This window comes from Quercus suber, unplaced genomic scaffold (genome assembly GCF_002906115.3).
Source record: "Quercus suber isolate HL8 unplaced genomic scaffold, Cork oak 2.0 scaffold_99, whole genome shotgun sequence".
Classification (NCBI taxonomy): Eukaryota; Viridiplantae; Streptophyta; class Magnoliopsida; order Fagales; family Fagaceae; genus Quercus; species Quercus suber.
The window spans coordinates 1,490,290-1,508,954 of NW_027069564.1; the positions used below are offsets into that span (position 1 = coordinate 1,490,290).

The 18,665-nt window shown below is 37.6% G+C and overlaps 2 protein-coding genes across 3 annotated transcripts; both read right to left on the reverse strand.

The window, feature by feature from the left end:
- Positions 1-5,264: 5,264 nt before the first annotated feature.
- LOC112018543 (threonine--tRNA ligase, chloroplastic/mitochondrial 2) lies at positions 5,265-9,622 on the reverse strand. Of its 2 annotated transcripts, XM_065774840.1 has the most exons (9): positions 9,209-9,622; positions 8,679-8,825; positions 8,397-8,544; positions 7,628-7,881; positions 7,120-7,497; positions 6,966-7,028; positions 6,572-6,880; positions 6,129-6,329; positions 5,265-5,778 (listed from the first exon to the last, which is right to left on the reverse strand). In XM_065774840.1, exons 1-9 carry the CDS (start codon positions 9,530-9,532, stop codon positions 5,518-5,520), a joined length of 2,085 nt encoding a protein of 694 aa, XP_065630912.1. In that variant the 5' UTR covers positions 9,533-9,622; the 3' UTR covers positions 5,265-5,517. The 2 variants fall into 2 exon arrangements, with proteins under 2 accessions (XP_065630912.1, XP_023906842.1); XM_024051074.2 differs by lacking the exon at positions 6,966-7,028 and having other exon boundaries at positions 9,209-9,621.
- A 6,094-nt stretch (positions 9,623-15,716) lies between these two features.
- Positions 15,717-18,465, reverse strand: LOC112018540 (cytochrome b561 and DOMON domain-containing protein At5g47530). Its single transcript, XM_024051070.2, has 3 exons — positions 17,703-18,465; positions 16,561-16,812; positions 15,717-16,224 (listed from the first exon to the last, which is right to left on the reverse strand). Exons 1-3 carry the CDS (start codon positions 18,321-18,323, stop codon positions 15,898-15,900), a joined length of 1,200 nt encoding a protein of 399 aa, XP_023906838.1. The 5' UTR covers positions 18,324-18,465; the 3' UTR covers positions 15,717-15,897.
- Positions 18,466-18,665: the final 200 nt, after the last annotated feature.

The window sequence follows — 18,665 nt, forward strand, 5'->3', positions numbered from 1 at the left end:
GAGGTTCACCTCTGTGGACAACCGGAAGAAGGAGAATAGGGCTGAGGTACGCCTCCCGCAACGCACCTAGTCCCCTCAGTTGGAGGTGGATGGCACTGCCATTCCTTGGAATGCCACGGTTAGGGACTTCCAACGGGGTCGCGCAGGTTATGTCGCCGAAACCTTGGAGCAGCCTCTTCTTCTCCCCCGAGACATGGATGCTTATAGGCGTTTCAAGCAGAACGACCTTTTTCTTGTCCCTAAAGAGGGATCTTGCTATGGTGAGTATTCTATCATGCCCTTGAACTCAAGTGTCAAGATATATTTTTATCTCCTCCCACCTTTTTATTCATGTAATTCTTTCGTTGCTTCTGTGCAGGTCACTCAACAAGTTTTTGTGGCTGAGGAGTGGGTCTGTGATGCCCACAATAAGGCCAACGTGGAGGCCCTCTCCTGTGTTGATGCGGAGAAGTCCTTAGAGGCCTTTAAGCAAGAATAAGAGGAGCTATCTGAACAGCTAAAAGAGGTGGTTCAGGCTTGAAAGAATGCCAAGGTCGATCTAAAGACCGCGGAGAAGCAGGCCGAGGATCAATGCCAAAAGCTGTATCTAACTGAGATTAACTTGGCCACTAAGAAGCCATTGGTTAAAGATCTTAGGACTAGACTCCAGAAGGTACGAAAGGCTACCAAGTTGGCCAAAGAGGCAACGGAGGCCGAGAAACAAGCGTCCTACTTGCTCGGAGTGGAAGAAATGAAAATTAGGCTCGCTAAGGAGCTTTCTGAAGTCTGTAGGGATTATTGCAATGTATCGTGGGATAAGACCCTTGATGCTGCAGACGTCCCAGCAAACTCGGCATGGAGGTAACCTGGGAGCATCTACTATCACCCAGACATCTGCGAAGTCCCAGGTGCAACCATTTTTACCTCTGCCCTTGTTCCTCGATGCTCTTGCCCAACTGCAATTCAAACATCCTAGTCATCATCCTTTAATAGGTAGACCTCGCATTTTTCAAACCGAATGACATCAATTTGTAGTGGTAGTTTCTCGTGGGAGTGATGAAAGCTGTCTTCTCCTGATCATCCAAGGCTAGTGGTATTTTGTGGTATCCCTGAAAGGCGTCTAGGAAGCTTATCCGAGGATAGCCTACGGTTGCATCCACCAGCTGGTCTATCTTAGGCATGGGGAAAGGATCCTTCAGGCAAGCCCTATTTAGATATGTGAAGTCCACACACATTCACCATTTCCCACTCTTTTTCTTTACCACCATGGTATTGGCCAACCACTTAGGGTAAAAAGCCTCCTTGATAGCCCCCACCTACTTTAGTTTCTTCACTTCCTCTCTAATAGCATCAGAATAGTCCCTAGACAAGCGCCAAGAGGTTGCCTCTTGAGAATGACAAATGGATTAACATTTAGATGGTGATAGATGAAGTTCGGGTCCACTCCCGAGGCTTCGTAAGCGCTCCATGTGAAGACATTAACGTTTTTTCTAAAGAACTCTATCAGCTCTTCCTTCTCTAGAGAAGGCAGCTGAGCCCCAACTTGAAAGAATTTCTCCAGATCGTCACCAATAACAACCTTCATCAAATTTTCATATTTTTCCTCCTCAGCTGACCCATTGACTGGCAACGCCGAAACTTTTAATTGCTATAAGCCCCCTTCGGTATGGGCCAAGGATTCGACCTCGGGCTGATGCCAGATGGCAGCCACCAGGCATTGCCTCACCACAGATTGATTTCTCAGGATCTCCTTAACCTGGCTCTCAAACAAGTATTTCACCTTCTAATGCAGAGTAGAAGAAACGGCTCCTAGGGTATGAAGCCAAGGCCTGGCCACAATAGCAGTGTAGGGTGAATAAGTATCCACCACGATGAAGTCTACCACCACTACTTCTGAACCGTCTGCATGGGAAGCCTAATTTGGCCTTTCGGGATGACGACCTTCCCATCAAAACTCACTAGGGGTGAGCTGTAGGGTGTTAGGTCCTCAGGTCTCAAGTTCAGCCCTTTATACAAGTCGGGATACATTATCTCGGCACCACTACCTTGGTCCACCATTACCCTCTTCACATTATATCCCACAATCCTAAGGGTAACCTTCAATCCTAAGGGTACCCACCAAAGCATCATTGTGGGATTGGATGATTCTGATTTTATCCTCATCCGAGAAGCCCAAAACCAGTTGAATTTCTAATCTAGCCTTCTTTGGCTCTTGAATATCATTCTCGGCGAATAGCTAAGCCATAGACATCACTCTAGAAGGGCAGGACCTAGTTCTCCCTAGAGCAGCGAAGATGACATTTATCGTTCCCAAAGGGGGTCTTGAAAAATCATCTCTCCGAGATTCTGAGTTTGGCTAACCCCCTAACCACTAGAGTGGTGCAAGAGTTGCTTTAACTTTCCTTCACGGACAAGCTGGTCTAGTTGATCCCACAGACTTCTACAATCTTCTGTGGTGTGTCCATGGTCTTGGTGGTAGTGGCAATAGAGATTGTGGTTGTGCCTCGCAGGATTTCCCGCCATTTTATTTGGCCATTTAAAAAATGGATTGTTCTTAATCTTCTCCAAAACTTGATGCACCGGCTCTCGGAACACCGTGTTGACCGCTTGAGGATTGGCAGATCCTGACTGTCCGACAAAATCTCTCCGTGGTTGGTTATTGTTGTACCAGTCCGATCTAAAATCCCTCCTCTCTTGAAAGATAACCTTCCCTTGCTGCTAATCTTCCTTAACCCTTTTATACTTGTCTATTCGGTCCCTAAGTTGGCACACACTGGTGACAAGTTTGCCAGTTAGAGATTTTCTTAAACCGTGCTCGGCCGGGAGGCAAAGCTTGAAAGTACTGATGGCCACATCGTCAAAGTCACCATCTATCTCATTAAACATCTCCTAGTATTTGTCAAAGTACGCTTTCAGGGTTTCTCCCTCTCGCATGCTTAAGGACAGCAGAGAAGCCAAGGGCCAAGGAACCTTGCTGCAGGTGACGAAGCGGGAACAAAATGCCTGGGTGATCTCCTTGAAGGAATTTATGGAAACTACCTTCAGGTTGTCAAACCATCTCATCGCAACAAATCCTAGACTAGATGGAAAAACCTTGCACATCAAGGTTTCATCTTTAGAATGGACGGCCATTCTTTGATTGAAATGGCTCACATGCTCCACGGGGTCTGCTCTACTGTTGTACATGGTAAAAGCGGGTTAAGTGAATTGTCGAGGAAGTTTAGCCCCTTTGATTTTGCGCATGAAGGGTGACTTGGAGATTTGGTCTAAGGCCCTGCTCACAGCATCGTTTCCCACGCCTTTGTAAGGCAGGCTTCTGATCCTCTGTTCGCGATGGTGTTCCTCTTCATAAGAGAAAGACTCGTTGGGCGGGGTTCGAGATCTTCGCCTATAACTAACGTCCCTTTCGCCATCAAAAGAAACATCAGAGTTAGAGGGAGTTCGCCTTCGTCGTGCATGGCGCAATTCCCTCCTTAACTGGTCAACTTCCAACTGCATGGCTTTGTTATGCTGGTCTTGAGAGATGTGACTTCTAACTTAAGTATGGCTTTTGCTTGTATGCGTAGTGTGCACGCTACCTTCTCGATCTCCTCCTCGTTCGAGATTGACAAAAGGGTCGCCATGCTTGGATCCCAAAGATTCTGCTTGGTGTGGACCCAAACCTACTATAGTTAACCGCTGCACTCACTATCGCACAAGTTCTCCCCATAGACAACACCAATTATAGGGACTCAATTTGCAGCCCAAGTCCAAGAGATATGGATCTTGGCCTAGTAAGTCCAATACAATGAATTTGTAAAGAGTAGGTCAAAGAACTAGACCCTAGTGAATTTAACAACAACTAGTATGGATGCAAAAGGCAACCAAATAAGAGCAAAGCACATAAAACTGAATAAATTCTCTATAGTATAAATTGATAGAACCGATTACCAGTGCAACTATGATTGCTATAGTGTTCTTTTCCTATTTTTTCTGATCCCCCTTCTTTCTGGGGTCTCTTACATTATATATTTCCTTCCTAGTGATCTTGGCCCTCTACTTGTCAATCGTCCAAGCCAGTACTCGAGTACCCGTCCCTTCAGACACCCCTTCTGGCTCTCTATGAGTCGTAGAAGCCAAGGAAACATTGTTCAGGGGTCTTCTCTATATAAATACGGCCAAAAAAGTAGCTGCAGTACATTTAATGCGATGGTAGCAACTTTTCTTTAAATATTTCTGAGTTCCCATCATCCTTATACGTGCACAATGCACATTCTTATCGCTAGATCATCTTGGAAGGTCACTTTGATCGTTGGAACACAAATTTAAGTTGCACTCATCATATCTGATGAGGAATTCCTCCTCGAACCACCCCCCATTCATTCATTACTTATGAGACTTTAAAAATGAAAACCCCTCATAATTATCTGTACCTCCTCGGACATTCCTCCATCCTTGATAAGGCCCATGGCCCAATATACGATTTTTGGGCCCTTTATCCCTACAATAGTCATAGTATATTACATAAATGGCTTATAAATATAAAAATCATTCAAACTCTCTCTTCCTCTAATTTTATATATATAGTTAAATATATAATTAAGTTTTTTATAATATATTTATATTGGACATCTTGTTTTCTACACTAAAGTAACTCATTTGACACCAAAAAAAAAAAAGACTTAAATTAGATGGGACACTTGGCACAATGTTAAACTCTAATTGAAATCTAATTTTTACACTGAATTAACTCACTGGCCACAAGAATTTAAAAACTTAGATTAGATAAGACATGTAACGCAAAATTAAACTCTAATTTAATTCCAATTTAAAATTTAATTAAATTTTCTCCAAGTTTTGCTTATATATATATATATATATATTATAACTATTTACTTGATTATAAGTTTTTACTTGATCGTACACATGCTATTTGGCCATCTAGTATCCAGAGAAATCTTGACAGATGCATCTCCATTACACACGCGCCTTTCTTTGGTAGGCCAATTTTAAAGTTAAGAATAGACAACATTTACTAGGTATCCTCAAATGGAGATTCCATTTCAAGATCGATGTTATCTAATCACGAATTCATGATCGGAAAACCATGTGGAAATCTGGTATTGCTATGACAGTTTGACAAATCAGAATAGTTAAGAATCTTCTTTTTTTCCTTTTACGTACTGTATGAATAGTTAATCCCTTGCTAGCCCGGATGTGTGCTAATGTCTGCCTGGTCTAACTCACTGTTGTAAAAAAAAATTGCAATAGCAGGGAACGAGAAAGCTGGCAATGAACATGGAAAATTGAATCAAAAAAATGGCATGTAAATTAAAATTGTAATGATATTTCTTTCCCTCCTAAAACAATTCTATCTACTCCAGTCCACATTCCAACCAGAAAGATTACTAAAGAACATATGGACACAATGATATGGTGCTCCAGTATATATATACTCATGTAAAAGAATACCTACATATCATAAAATTGTTCCATCGTTTTCTTTTTTCTTTTTTTCTGTTGGCATATACATCCTTAAAATTCTCAGCTACGTGTACCTCAAAATGAAGTCCTGCTCTCAGTGGCAGTCTTGATTCTGCTTACAAAATCATCAATCGTCATTGTTCCAAGCTCTCCTCCAAACCTAGATCTAACTGTAACAGTTTGAGTTTCAGCTTCCTTGGGGCCCACAACAGCCATTAATGGAATTCTTTGCTTCTCTGCATTTCTAATGAGTTTTGGCAAACGCTCACCATGGCAAACTTCAGCTCGAATGCTGTTTGCTTTCAATTTTTTTATCACCTCATTGCAGTATTCAAGCTGTTTAAAGACATGCAATTATTTCCTTTCAACTCATTTAACAGTTAGTTTGGTTACCCATGATAGTTGGGTTGGCTCAAATTGCGCATACCATCTAATGCACAAATTCATCATCTTAAATGGAACCATTGGAAGAAATTAGTCATCACCAGACTGATGGGATAGAAAAATTCCTCAGAATTTCATGAAACACCCCATTTCAAACGGTATGATGATGGCTGCCATGCTTAAACTGTCCCATTTATTATGATGAACTTATGCATTATATTCTATGCAAAATAAAAACCAGGCTACACAAATTGCTTAGACAACCAAACATGCTCCATAAATCTACCTAAGAGAATATATACCTGGATATCTGTAACTGGTAAAACTCGAGCTTGGACAGGTGAAAGCCACAAAGGAAAATCCCCTGCATAATGTTCTATGAGAACTCCAAAGAATCGCTCCAAGGATCCAAGTACTGCTCTATGGATCATGATAGGTCGCTTCTTTTCTGAGTTTGAGTCAACATATGTGATGTCAAATCGCTGGGGCAAATTAAAATCAACCTGCAAATGTTGAAAAAAAATATGAAATTAAACAATCAGTGTTTTTTTATATCATTCAAAAGAATGCTTTGAACCTGACCAAACACTTTTTAAGAACTATCAGAAATGTGTGCATATATATATATATATATATATATGTATCTATGTATATGGAAAGTGAGAGAGAGATGATTTAGACAGTCTAGCTGCACCAATCTAAATGCACATCAAATTCTGCAGATTTTTTTGAGTTTAGAAATTGCCTGTATGGTTGAACATTGCCACTTCCTTCCAAGAGCATCCTCAATCTTGAGATCAATCTTTGGGCCATAAAAGGCACCACCACCTTCATCAAGTTGATAGCTCCACCCTTTATCATCCAAAGCATCTTTAAGGGCAGATGTTGCTTTCTCCCATATATCATCGCCTCCAACAGCTTTCTCTGGTCTTGTAGAAAGATTGACTTCATACTTGCTAAAACCAAATTGCAGTAATATTTCTTCTGTAAGATCTAGGACACCACTGATTTCATCTTTGATTTGATCCTCTAAACAAAAGATGTGCGCATCATCCTGCAAAAGGGATCCTGAGGTTAAACCAAAAACCAGGTCATATATGCATGTTGTGACAGCAGAAAGAGGGCCAACTTCTATCCACCTTTTCTGCTATGTTATAGTCCTTATACAACACCGTGAAGACTGACAGTTGACTTTGGTCTTCCTATAATTATGAAAGATCATATGATTGGAAAAACATCTAGAGCATTTGAATGCATGGAGTGACAATTACAAAATAAGCAATAATAATATACCTGGGTGAAACCTCTTACACGAAAAAGGCCATGTAAGCTTCCAGATAATTCATATCTATATACTGTTCCCAACTCTGCAACTCTAATAGGAAAATCCCGGTAAGAGTTAAGCTTTCTTTTGTAAACTAGAATGTGGTAAGGGCAATTCATTGGTCTAAGTTGATAAAGTTCATCCTCAATATTCATCTGATCATACATATTCTCTCTGTAGAAATCCAAATGGCCACTGATCTTCCAAAGGTCTGCCTTGGCCACATGTGGAGTATACAACAGATTATAACCACGTTCAATGTGTATTTTTTTCCACGAATCTTCTATTATGTGCCTCACAATAGCACCCTTTGGATGCCAGAAAACTAAACCACCACCAGCTTCATCCTGCATAAATGTAGCCAATAAGCTAAAGTATATCAGCAATCTAACAACAAAATCGAATTAGATAGAAATTCTAACTAATTAATCTGTACAAGCAGCATAGAACAGTATCAGTTCAATGTGAAACGAGTACCTGTATGGAGAACAGATCAAGATCTTGGCCAAGGCGTCTGTGATCCCGGCGTCTAGCCTCCTCTTTGAAATGAAGGTATGCTTTCAATTGTTCTTCATTTTCCCATGCGGTGCCATAGATCCTCTGCAGCATTGGTTTCTTTTCATCCCCTCTCCAGTATGCACCAGCAACAGATTCAAGTTCAACAGCTTTCCTGTTAATATTTCCAGTAGATTCAACATGAGGCCCAGCACAAAGATCCCACCATTCATTACCTGGAAAGAAAATAGAATAATACAATCAGAAGATTTAGATAAGTTCACATCTAACTGCATAGTACTTCGTTTAGAATCAAACTCCACAAAGAAAAATTGTTACTTGTCTTGCTACAATAATGGTTAAAAAATGATTAAATTCACAATTTCCTAATAGCTTACGCTTTTGGGACAATTCATAACTTATCATGGTAAGTGGTCTTGAGTTTGGACTGTGTCTTTACTCTATCTCCCATTTTAAAAAGTTAAAAATCCCACATGTTGGGCACCACTTATTAAGGGGGAGTCTAGGTGCACAAGTGAGGAGTGTTCAAATAACAGTTAAATGTTTAAATTCAGTATTGTTTTAATAGCTCAAGCTTTTGGGGCAATTGGTAATCTTTCTTTTAACAAATTAAAAAGACATTATACTTAGACAAGCAGTATAGCAAAGGGGATGCACATGAAATGACAAGCTTTAACTAAAGCACATAAGACATGAGGAACAATAATTAAAAGGCAGTGACAAGTCATACCAATATGATAGACGGTAATGGGGTCCTCCTTAATACTTTCCAAAATCTCTATTTTGTAAGGTTCATTGATTGCCATTATTCTTCTCTGAGCTTCATCTCTTGAAACTTCTTCTCTTATAAGTGGTAAATTTCTAGCAATGATCCGATCCTACAGATGGATGTAAGAAATAAATTCTGTACCCTGAAACCATAGGCTAATGAATAGTTTCCAAAGCTCGTAAGCTTCCATTCTAAAATTTCAAAAACAAGAAAAAGTTACTAATAAAAAAAGAGTATACTTACCATCTCTTTCTTAATCCTCTTCAAGTCTTTATCCGTTAAAGGCTCAATATCAAAATCATAATAAAATCCACTATCTATCCACGGCCCAATCGTCACTTTCGCATCCGGGTAAAGCTTTTGGACAGCCATGGCCATCACATGTGCACACTATATGTTGAAGCAAATAAATCAATCAGTCCCCCAAAAACAGTCTACCAAGAGTCATAGTCCCACTCGATGGCACACATACATATATTACTTAAATTCGTAGAACAAAGTAAAGATGTGAAACAGTAAACTGAACTGGTATCTTGCTGGGCTATTAATGCAAAGAAAATTGAACCAATTACAATAAAATTTAACACTTGTATGTATTTTGGGCATACAAAACCAAAAACCCCTTTGTTTAGATACCATTTTGTGACATAAAAATCAAGAATAAAAGAGCCATAAATAACCCAAGTTCACAAATCAATTGCTTTATCTACCAATGACAATAAAATAAAATAAAAACGAAAGAATTATGAGCTTTTTGACAAAATTAAAATTACCGTGTGGCGGATTCTGAGTAGATTCTGAGAGGATTGGTTGGTGGGAAGGACGAGTTTCTCGGTTTTCTCAATCTGGGTTCCGTCGTTTAGGGATAAAGTGGCAGTCTGAGTGTGAGACTGAGAAGAATCGGTGGCAATAGCACAAGCTGGTGTTGCGGTTGAAAGTTTCTTCTTGTTGTTGTTGCTGTTGTAGAGACAGGTGGGAATTGAAACGAGGCGTTTTAAAGGGAAGTGGGAGAAGCTGGGTTTGAGGAGAGATGTGGATAGGAAAGAGTTGGAGGAGGAGACTGCCATTCTCACACTGTGAAGAATGACGTTTGGCATTTCAGCTTTTGAACATTCGTGTGTGGCGGAGGTTTTGTTTTGTTTTGTTTTGTTGGGGGTGACGGCTCTACTCACTAGTATATCACCTAATCCTAATATGAATTCTACTATAATTCTTAAAAAAAAAGATTAATGTTTTTCTCTTTTATCTGTACGGATTTTCTCTAGCGTACAAGCCTCCATCTAATGTTACTATTCTATATTAAATAACTATAGTAATTAACAAATTCAGTTGCTGGCGTATGAAAAGTTATTAGATATTGTTAGAGTATTATAAATATGTAGTCTTTTCTCTTACATGAATGATGAGTCTCACTATTGGTAGAACTCACCATTCATATAAGAGGAGGGAGTGCGTATTTATGGTATTCTGAAAATACACAATAATTTCTCCCTTGCTTAGTAACTTTTAAAGTCTCGTGAGATCTATGGGGTTTTTTATTGGCCTAGTTAGCAGTTTTTAAAGTCTCATGAAATTTATGATGCCTTGCATCCAAAAATGAAAAACTTATCTTAAAGCTACCCCAAATTTAGTCTCCCAATCACTACTTTAAAATATTCATCATAACAATCAAAATCAATTTTAAAATAAGAATAACCACAGTAAAATTATTGAAAATCACATAACTATGTGCAATTAAAGTAATAGTGAAACCAAAAAAAGGGAAAAACTATTTATGACAAACAAAAAACTAAATTTACACATTCATATGCATAATCACAAACATATAAAACCTCCAAAATAACACTTGTAAGTTTTTTTTTTTTTTTTTAACTTTTAAAAGTTGGTGGGCAATCATTGTGGTCATTTTTGTTAGGTTTCAAGAGGTAATTTCATCATTTCAATGGCTTTTGGATCCTTTTGGTTGTTTTAGGGGAGTATTTCAATCATAGTGAGGTAGTTTGGTCATTTTGGATATTTCAAGGTTATTTTGGTCATCCTGTAAATTTGGGATATTTTGATCATTTTAGAGATTTTAAAAGTAGTTCTATTATTTTAACGTTTCCCAAAGTAATTTAGTTATTTTAGAGATTTTCAAGGGTAAATTTTTATCATGTAGATGTTTCGAGGGCATTATGATAATTTTCAAGCTTTCAATGGCATTTCACATGTTCTGAGGGTATTTTGGTCATTTTAGGATTTTATTGGTATTTTTGTTATTTTAGGGGTTTTTAGTATATTTTTGTCATTTAGAGGTTTTTTTTGACATATTTTGGTCATTTTAGAAATATAGAGTATTTTAGTTATATTGAAGGTTTTGAATGTATTTTAATTTGGAGGTTTTGAGTATATTTTTCTCCATTTTCAATATCGTGGGAATAGTTTTCTCATTTTGGAGATTTTTGCAACTCTTGAGTTTAAAATGTTGTACACCCTCTAAAAGTGTAATATATTTTCATCCATTGTAAAAAGAGTGAAATGTTTGCAACCCCAAAGTGGATGTTTTTCCTAATCAATGGAAAATTATTTTAATTTGACCAAAATTTTTAGTCACCCTAAATGTCCAAAAATGAGTAATATATTTTTGAAAAAATGTTTATGCCAAAACAAATAGGGTTTTAGTGATTTGACAAATGTTGACATAATAAATTTTTTTTTTTAAAATAGAGTAAATTACATCAACTTTTCTTAAGGTTTCACAAAATAACATTCCCATCCTTGAGGGTCCATAAATGCAACAAATAATTTCTTCTTCATCCCATCTCAAATTGTTACTTTCGTAACATAATATTCCTCCATATGAGAATGTAAATGTGAGGGTGCATATATATATATATATATATATATATATATATATAATCTTGTTGGGTGTGATTTTTTGGTTTGTTCTCAATTGGTTTGGGCACTTAGTAGCTTTATAGTGTTGTCCAATTGTCATTCAGTCAAGGCCCAGTTGACTTAGTTTCACATGTGGGCTTCCTCTGCTATGGTTTATTGTTGGGTTTTTCCATGCAAGCTAAACTTTTCAAGTTGGGCCTTGTCTTGGGGAGTCTTTCACTTGGGCTTGCACTTTTGATATAACTCTTTGGGCCTATAAGATAAATAATATTGCCATGGGTTTATATTTTACATGAGCTTTTTTTGTTAGCAAAAATAGTGTAAATGTTAGGCTTTCATTAATATTTGCCATAGGTTTTTGAATAATGATTTCCATTATCTTTCATAAATAATATTTGCATGGGTTTTTATAATATGGTTTCCATGGTCTTTTATGAATAATGTGTTATGGGCTTTGATATTGATAATATTCATGAGATCCAAATGTTAGTGAGATAAATAATTACTGTAAGGACTAAAGAATCTGGCAGCCCAGGCCCACTTAGAATAATGACTAGATCAGTTCAACCGTGGCCCAAAATAACGAATTTGTAAGAAAGGGAACTAGATAACNTATAATCTTGTTGGGTGTGATTTTTTATTGCCAAAAAAATATTTGGGAAACTAAGAGCGAGACTCGACGTTGGGCTTAGAAAATTACTCAAAGGCTATCGTTGAAATGGGAAATGCCAATTTTTGCTCAAGGTCCTGGTTGCATCATTGGATTATAATAAAAACCCCCAAGAATACCTTTTGCAAAGATAAGCTAGCACAAAAGATGGTCCACCACAACAAGTGCTCAAATAATAGTCCAACAATGAAACAAGAGAAAGGTCCAACAGTTGGTTGTTCGACAAATTGAGAAATATGTTCACATCAGAAAAATCATGTATTTTCTCTATTATTATTATTATTAAGTGAACAAGAGGAAAGAATTTCATAGTAACATTATAGGATTCAATGGAAAAGCAACATATAAGGACTAAAAACTTCATAATTATAAATAAAAGAGGAAAAATTATGATGAAAAAAAGGGAGAGAGAGAGATTCTAGCTAATGCAACAAATATTAAAACAATGTCCTTGTGTCATGCCATGTTGATAATGAGGTGTTTATATATAATAAATGATGGAAGTTACTTTGTGGAGATTGATGGGTAAGTATGTGTAAATATAGAGATGGACAAACTAGTCTTTAGCTCTTTTCAGCCATGACATTTAAGGCTTTTTATGCTACTAGAACTTTTTGATGAGATGGAAGAGTGTTTGTGGATATGCATATAAGGATGTTTATGGAGTGAAAGATATTTTATGAAATCAAGAACTGACTTATGAGCTAAGAATAGCATGATGGATGAAGTATTTATGAGAATATAATAAGAAGATATAAGATAATAGTGTTGGTGGGTATTGTTGGAATTATTTTGATGAAGTGGGGAAGAATGCTTGTGGGTAAGAGTATAGGAGATATTCATGAACTAAAAGCTAAGAGGCTATTATATGAACTAAGAGACTAATTTATGAGCTGAGAATACTAACTTATCAATTGAAAATAAGATAGTAATTAGAGGATTTATGAGAAGATGGCATATTTTTAGGAGTTGATGGTGGGTTCATTTTATAATGGAGTTTTAGGGAGTGATTAGCAAAATCTAAGAAGATCAGGTCTAATTAGCAAGGGAATCTCAAATTATCTATCTTAGGATTTGGTCAAAATTTGTGTGATTCGCTTTTAGAGGTTTTTGCTTCTTTGGGTAATGGCAACTGGAGGCTGAGATTCAGCAACCTTGACATTAGATGCTAGGATTTAGGAGATTATCCTAAGCCCTTGGGATTAGAGCATGCATTACGACCAATGATCTTGTTAGCTGCAACTAGGATCAAAGTTCATAAGTGTTGGTTATCACTCTAAGCCACTTGTTGAGAACTCTGTTGGAATCTCCTAAGGCCCTCCAAACCACTTTTCCCTAAACTTTCCCTTTGGGGATTCATAGGCTTGATTCATGAATCAATTATATATATTTTTAGTAAGCAATAATTTGATTAGTTAACGCACTAGTCATGGCTTCCTTGAATTGTGACTAGAAAGTGAAGAATAAGAAAAACAATTATTGCTCTCTAGCTTTTTAGCTTTTAAGTGCCAGCCCACCTACTGGATATTGTTCACGTCAGAGGTGGTAGTGACAAAGGGGCTAATATGACCTTATTTTAACAGGTGGTTTGTTCTCAATTTGGTTTGGGCACTTAGTAGCTTTATAGTGTTGTCCAATTGTCATTCAGTCAAGGCCCAGTTGACTTAGTTTCACATGTGGGCTTCCTCTGCTATGGTTTATTGTTGGGTTTTTCCATGCAAGCTAAACTTTTCAAGTTGGGCCTTGTCTTGGGGAGTCTTTCACTTGGGCTTGCACTTTTGATATAACTCTTTGGGCCTATAAGATAAATAATATTGCCATGGGTTTATATTTTACATGAGCTTTTTTTGTTAGCAAAAATAGTGTAAATGTTAGGCTTTCATTAATATTTGCCATAGGTTTTTGAATAATGATTTCCATTATCTTTCATAAATAATATTTGCATGGGTTTTTATAATATGGTTTCCATGGTCTTTTATGAATAATGTGTTATGGGCTTTGATATTGATAATATTCATGAGATCCAAATGTTAGTGAGATAAATAATTACTGTAAGGACTAAAGAATCTGGCAGCCCAGGCCCACTTAGAATAATGACTAGATCAGTTCAACCGTGGCCCAAAATAACGAATTTGTAAGAAAGGGAACTAGATAACAAAAGAGGGGGGGGGGGGGGGGGGGGACAAAAGAGGAGGGGGGGGGGGGGAGGGGGGCTTCACCCGAGGACAAAAACAAGGAAGAAAAGACCAATCATATTAAATAAATGAACCAATTTAACCTTCCTAGCTGGTCCGAGGAGGCCACAATTACACAGGAATTGTCATTATTCACTCTCTCCTCTCTCTAAGTGTTCTTCTTGTTTCTATCTTTGTCCCTTGATACTTGTGTCAAGATCCCATTTTTCTGTAAACCCCTCCTTTCTTATATACTTTTCCTTTTTTCATATCTCAACCATCCATCCCTACCTGACTAGCTTTCCCTCATGACACTTGTCTCTTTCTACCTCTGAAGAAGGTGGTGGAAGGATTTTGCTTAGCTATGACTTACATTGTTCAAGTCACTTCCTCATCAATGAAGCTGATAAAGTTGTTGCCCACCGTTTAATGTGAAGGCGACAGGCTATTCCAAACTAGAAATTTCCCCTATGACCACTGACTCTCTCTCTTTAGATTCTCATTCCCACTTGGAATGCCTTGGAGCACCTTGACTCATCCCTTCCTCTCCTCAAGTGACCTTCCTTCTTGGGCCCTTGGCCCATGGCACTCCCACACCAATGTTGCAACTCTTCAACTTCATTCCCAGTCCTTGGACACCCACAATTACCATGATGAAATGATATAATTTTCCATAGGTTTTTTTGCAAATGATTACTATGGGTTTTGAAGATAAATAATTGCCATGAGTTTTGAATATAATTTCCATGGTCTTAAGATAAATAGTTATAACTTTCCGTGGAATTTTTATATGTGGTTGCCATGGGCTTTTGAATATTCCATGGGCTTTTTATATAACTTTTCGTGGAGTCTCGGTGACTTCAACATTGATAAAGGTAGAAAACATTCTGAAATCTACAATTCAGTACATTATCTTTTAAACTGTTACATAAAATACAACACTGATTTGTTGCAGAGGATGAAAATTTTGAAGCAGACAAAGCTCAAGTCATTAAAGAGATTCCTATTATTGAATATATACATATAAAAGTAGAGATTTCATGTAGGAGTCCTTGAGCTCTTGCCATTTAGTGCTCTAATATTACATTTAGCCTTTTTAAAAAACATGCTTCTGGCTTGGCTAGATTTGAGTAAGACACGTGCCAAGAACACTATGCCCCTTAACTAAACATCAACGCTCAAAGAAACAAACCCCACTTCACTCCTTTCAGAAATGGTCCTCAATTCTTATTATGTTTTCAATACCTTTTAATTGTTTAACGTAGAATCAACTGAAACTCTAACGCAAAGTGACAGAGTACATCCATGATTCATGCTTCCTTTTCAATCTTTTACATTTATTTAAAGGCCGTGACACAGACACAGCCTGGTTATTGGTTAATACACATTCACTTAGGACTTGTACCTGTCCTTAGTAGAACATAAGGGACTTGGTCCTCCCTCATGTCCAGGCTCTTTCTTTTTATTTTTATTTTTTTAAATAGTCAAATCAGAAGAACCCCATAGTCTTAGTAAAAGCTCCAAAATAATTGAATTAAATAAGATCAATCTGAAAACAAATAACAAAATAGGAAGTCAATCTATATATACTGCAATAAATTACACCCTATGAATCTCCAAACATCAACTACTAGGTAGTAGCTAAAATCAAATCAAATAAAAGTAATAAACTCTCCCAAACAAGTGGGACATCCAAATACCCTCACCGATGGCATCTAAGAAAGATGTTCTAGTCTACAAACTACACTCCCTGCTGTGCTCTCGCACCATACCCATTGGCTCCGTTCGCTCCATTCTCATAGGAAGGGTACTTGTCAGAGCCTGTCTTTTTCCTTTTTATGACAATGTACCAAGTAAAAGCTTCCAACATAGCTGCATTGAAGCCCAAGAAAATTAGAATCGCAGTATATATCTTCTTCCACTTCTTTTCAGGCTCCAAGAGGTCAAGTCCCTTAAAGACATTAACAATGCTCAGAATAATGACAGTGTATCCAACTGCATGGTGGTAGATGTTCCAATATAATCTATATTTGTGATCCTTCTTTGGCCGCAAAAGCAGGGCAAACACCTACAACCATTTAACACAGTTGTAAGAAAACTACAATAGACACATTATAAAGCATGCAGGAAAGGAAATTGCATAGTTGATATAGTATTAGTAAATGTGACTCGTTTAAGATGATTTAGTCATGTTCAGAAAACATCAGAGGCAGAGCCGGTTAGGAGGAAAACAAACATAAAAAGGATAAGCTGAATGTTATTCAATGACAAAGAGGAAAGAACATTGAATTGTTGATAAATTGCCTCATAATATGACACTTAACTAGTTTAAATGATCAAGATTGATAATTTCATCTCATAAGCAATGAGTTAGAGTTCATGTATGGATGAAATAATGGAGTACCTGAAGTGTTGCAAGGCAGAAGAGGGTTATGCCAATGTTCCTATGTGGATAATTGTGAACGCTAGTCTCGCTGCCTAGTTTCATACCCGTTGCCCAGCCGGCCACCCCAACAACATAGGCAGAAGTTTGGCATGCAATATGCAGATAAAACCATGCTGGATCTGCTGACTTAAACACCCTCAGGTACCTAGCAATGATCACTCCCAAAGGCATCAATGTTCCCCAACTAACAGCGTTTAGCACTCCATGAACCTGAAAATAGTCAATCCAATATTGGAAAAATTAGACCCTTGAATATGGAGAAGATGTTTCTTTTTTGTTTCATAATTATTCTTACAAACAAGTAACACAGACAAATGGTTCATGTTATTGAGCATGTGAAAAATGCATAGATCTTTGTTTTTAGCATTTGTCTTTATTCAGGAAAGGAATCTCAGGAATATATGTCTTACCACCACTCACTCTTGAGATGATGGTTCGTCATAAGTGTTTGTCAGATTTGGCGACAAAAACCGGAATTCAAGATGATTCACACACAGTGTAAGTTTGGTTTGAGGGGAAGAGGAGAGAAATAAAGAAAAATTAACTGCTTTCCGCTGGTTGGATACATACACTTACACTTGGGCCCACATTTTTCCCTTCTCCCTGGTTCCTTTTCTCTTACCCTTTCTCTTACCTTTTCTCTTATTTTCCATTCCCTCGAACCAAACATAGAGTTAGTCGTAGAATTCTATTTCATAAAAAGGGGAAAAAAATACATGTCCTACTGAGACAGCTATGTCTCTTGCTATAATCTTGCCTAGCAGGACAAGATTCAAGTACAGGCGTACAGCTATGAAAGATCTAAGGTTGAACGGTAAAAATTAAGACCAATTAAATATTTGCCTATATAGGAACCATCACAAAGATGTTAATTTATAATCAGACAATAGAATTAATCAAGAGGGTATCTATTATTTATGGTTAATTTTAAGTTTCTAAATAGGTATCAATCGCACGAAAACTCATCAAAAGAACCCAGAAGATTGGTAGTTAAGATGGAAAGGAACCCTCTAACAAATTTTGCAACAACAACAATCAGGTAAAATTAAGCAAAAATATGATCTACTTGCTAAAAAAAACTTGAAGATTGAATCACTTACATTCTGTCTTCGAAGCTTTGAACTGGTTCCTCCTCCTGAAGTTGCTGTTCCATCAACAAGATTCAAAGTGCCCACTGATCGCATGTTAGCTGCACTGGAACTGGTATCATGCGATTGAGGATTATCTCCACTGACTGGACCAACTTGCCAGACTTGGTTCACAGTTGTCATGCCATTAGAAAGTGCCAAAGTAGCAAATATGGTCATTTCACCGTTCGCAAATGATCCAGCGAGATTAGACACCTCAAAGCTCAAAGTACTCTCTGACAGCGTAGCAATATTAGTACTTGCTACTGAGGATGTATATGCCCGAATGGCTCCAGAAGAGTTTTGAAAGGCCACAAGGGCTTGTGACCCTGCCATTTGTAGTCCAGTAGGGTTGATAGCCCAAGAAATCCAATTTGTAGCTGTGGCTCCAGTGACTCTATATGCAATATCAAGTGTGTTGGCTGAACTGTTATAGTTATAGTGAAGGAATGCACTCAATACAGGAAGGTCTTGGCATGAGGCATATACCCTGTTAGAGGAGAAAGTGTAGGACTTACAGGTCTGAGCATAGGATGAAACAGAGAGAGAGAACAGAATACAAGAAAACAACAAAGTTGTCAAAGCTTTACTCATGGTTGGTGATCACAACTATAAGGTTTTGAGGATTTTTGAGGTATAATGGTCTAGAGATGAACACCTCAATAGAAAACAAGTTTTCAGTATATAGGTATGTTCCAGATAATACTGAAATTGTTTCCTAAGGTATGTTCTCAATCTTAATATCAAAGTTATGGATCAAAATTCAATAATTTATAGATGTTAGAGGAGACATGGAGGAAAAAGAAGGGAAAGTGGATGTTAAAATATTGTTGGAAGAGTTGGGGTTTGTTGACTTGTTCTTGTTGTGTCTAGAATATATATAAATAAATATATATATATATATATGCATGACTGTCGATTTGCATTGCTGACAGT

What these genes read in the sequence shown, in the direction of transcription:
- LOC112018543 (XM_065774840.1), bottom strand. Translation starts at nt 9,532, where the DNA reads ATGCCAAACGTCATTCTTCACAGTGTGAGAATGGCAGTCTCCTCCTCC. An exon ending in TACTCAGAATCCGCCACACG is followed by an intron (nt 8,826 to 9,208) that starts GTAATTTTAATT and finishes TTCAACATATAG; the next exon opens with TGTGCACATGTGATGGCCAT. An exon ending in AGAGGATTAAGAAAGAGATG is followed by an intron (nt 8,545 to 8,678) that starts GTAAGTATACTC and finishes ATCCATCTGTAG; the next exon opens with GATCGGATCATTGCTAGAAA.
- LOC112018540 (XM_024051070.2), bottom strand. Translation starts at nt 18,323, where the DNA reads ATGAGTAAAGCTTTGACAACTTTGTTGTTTTCTTGTATTCTGTTCTCT. An exon ending in CAAAGCTTCGAAGACAGAAT is followed by an intron (nt 16,813 to 17,702) that starts GTAAGTGATTCA and finishes GACTATTTTCAG; the next exon opens with GTTCATGGAGTGCTAAACGC. An exon ending in TCTGCCTTGCAACACTTCAG is followed by an intron (nt 16,225 to 16,560) that starts GTACTCCATTAT and finishes AAATGGTTGTAG; the next exon opens with GTGTTTGCCCTGCTTTTGCG.